This window comes from Octodon degus, unplaced genomic scaffold (genome assembly GCF_000260255.1).
Source record: "Octodon degus isolate 3935 unplaced genomic scaffold, OctDeg1.0 scaffold00007, whole genome shotgun sequence".
NCBI classification, from domain to species: Eukaryota; Metazoa; Chordata; class Mammalia; order Rodentia; family Octodontidae; genus Octodon; species Octodon degus.
Genome location: NW_004524583.1, coordinates 26,670,170 through 26,672,352, shown reverse-complemented (window position 1 = coordinate 26,672,352; position 2,183 = coordinate 26,670,170). Strand labels below are relative to the sequence as shown.

The 2,183-nt window shown below is 41.3% G+C and overlaps 1 protein-coding gene across 1 annotated transcript in view; it reads right to left on the bottom strand.

The window, feature by feature from the left end:
- Kiaa0586 (KIAA0586 ortholog) overlaps positions 1 to 2,183 on the bottom strand; it is a 132,315-nt gene that overhangs the window by 54,300 nt on the left and 75,832 nt on the right. The window contains exons 18-19 of the mRNA XM_023701686.1: positions 1,523 to 1,776; positions 113 to 189 (exon numbers count right to left, since the gene is read on the bottom strand). Of these exons, the coding sequence (XP_023557454.1) occupies positions 113 to 189; positions 1,523 to 1,776 (331 nt within the window). The remainder of the gene's footprint in view (positions 1 to 112; positions 190 to 1,522; positions 1,777 to 2,183) is intronic.

Sequence of the window (2,183 nt, the reverse complement as noted above, 5' to 3'; positions counted from 1 at the left end):
GTCTCATTGCTATTTATCAATAAAATTATGAAAAAATAAAATAAAATAAATAAAAAAATTCACGAAGACATTCTTTCTGTGAGAACTTAATGCTGGGTCAACCACTCCTTACCATCTCGAGAGCATCCTGCAGAGTGCTGGAGAAACTATCATTTAGGTTTGTCAGATAGAGCTCTCCATCTCCTAAAACTAGAAATAAAAAAGTAAAAATTTCGAGAGAAAAAAATAATAACAAACTTAGTAAGCAACCTGACCAGAAAGCCACATTCAATCTTCTGCAACAGAAACACTAGCACAGTTCATGCACAAATAATCCACAAACTACTCAACTTTATGATTTTTTTTTTAAATGCAGTTTAAAACAGATGAGATTTTTCTTTCACCTATCAGCTTGTCAAAAAAAATTTTTTTTGAGACAAAGTCTCATATGCAATTCAGGCTGACCTTGGACTCACTATGTAGCCCAATCTGGCCTCAAACTTGTGGTGATCCTTGTGCCTCAGCCACCCGAGTACAGGGACTACAGGCATGCGCCACCCAGCACTGTCACACACTTTTAAAAATTGTACAAATAGCACTACAGCTATAAAGTTGAGAAGCTCACATTCTTATATATTGTTAATGTTATTTAAGCTAATTAAAAGCTGATTAATATTTCAGAAAGCATGTTGGTAGCATACTGGTATTTTTCAGGTGTTTAGTCTGATTCAGCAATCCCACATTCAGGCAGGTATTCTATGAGCTGTCAGGCAAGTGCATGAAGATACACACACACGCACAATTGCATGCCATCTGGAAACCCTAAAAGCCATCCAGAAGCCCCCCCTGCACCCCGGCACTGAGTACACAGACCATACAGCTGTTTTCAAAATGTGCACTGGTGAGTTTCCCAACAATATGTGCAGGAAGATTCTATTGTTAAAGCTAACCATACATCCTAGGAGTCAAGTGTCTACGCACACTTAAAGAAGACACTTGAAGAAGTGTCTTGAAGAAGACAAGAAGGTGCACCTCAAACTAGCACACTTGAAGAAGACTGGAAGGTATACCTCAAACTAGAAATAATATCAACCCTAGAGGGCAGGGCTATGAGGCACAGTCTACTTTCTAACACTAAGCCCAGGGCCTAGCAGATAGCTCAGCAGTCTAAGCACCTGCCTGGCAAATGCAAGAATCCAGGTTCAATCCCCAGCACTGCATGCCATGCCAGCCCTGTGCTGTGCCAGCCACCAAAACCAGGCGTGGTGGCACATGCCTGTAATCCCAGCGCAGGGGAGGCTGAGGCAGGAAGATCACTATGAGTCTGAGCTGTGTAGCAAGACCCTGCACCAAATAAATAAAGAAATAAAATTGGAAAAAAAATAATAAGCCCAAAGCTAATTAATAATGTACAGAGACCCCACTTTTTTCACTATACTACATTAAATCTTTGAAAGTAAGTAAAAATACCTTAAACAGAAAAATATCACTAAGGAAATTAGCATAATCTAACAGTGAAACCAAGTAATACAGGGTGACTCACACTTGGGAGCCAATCTTTGACCACAACTGAACACAATTTCCCCTTCCGAGATGGGCCTGTCCAGAGTCTCCGCGTCGGTGACAGTGATGCTCAAAGTGCTCTCGAGGGTGGATGAGCTGGAGCTGGGCATCTGCAAGCAGGCGGGGGTCTCGGAGCCCGCAGGCAACAGTGTGAAGGGAGCAGGGCCTGCAGGAGCTGGCTGAGCTGGGGAGTCCACACTCTCAGGTTCTTCGTCCTTTGCCACAGACATGATGCTGAGGAGATCAAGATGTAACAGAATTTGCTGTATCACTGATGGGCTCTATTTTTAGATAAAAAACAGATCCATGGGCTGGGGAGATAGTTCAGTGGCATAAGCGTCTGCCTGGCAAACACAAGGTCCTGAGTTCAATCCCCAGTACCACAAAGAAAAAAAAAAAAAAAACCAAGACCCAAAGGTCTCCTTTGGCAAAGTATTTCCATGATGTACACTACTGTAATTACCAAGATTCATTTTTCTGGAATTGTTCTTATGCATTAATCATAAGCCATCCTGATAGTTCTCCTAGCCAAAACACAAATCTACACAGATTAAAGTTAACTGATCATAGTAAATGATGATCCACACTAGTGAAAACTAATTTTCAATTTTAGTAACAATCTGATAAATGTCTTTGCTATT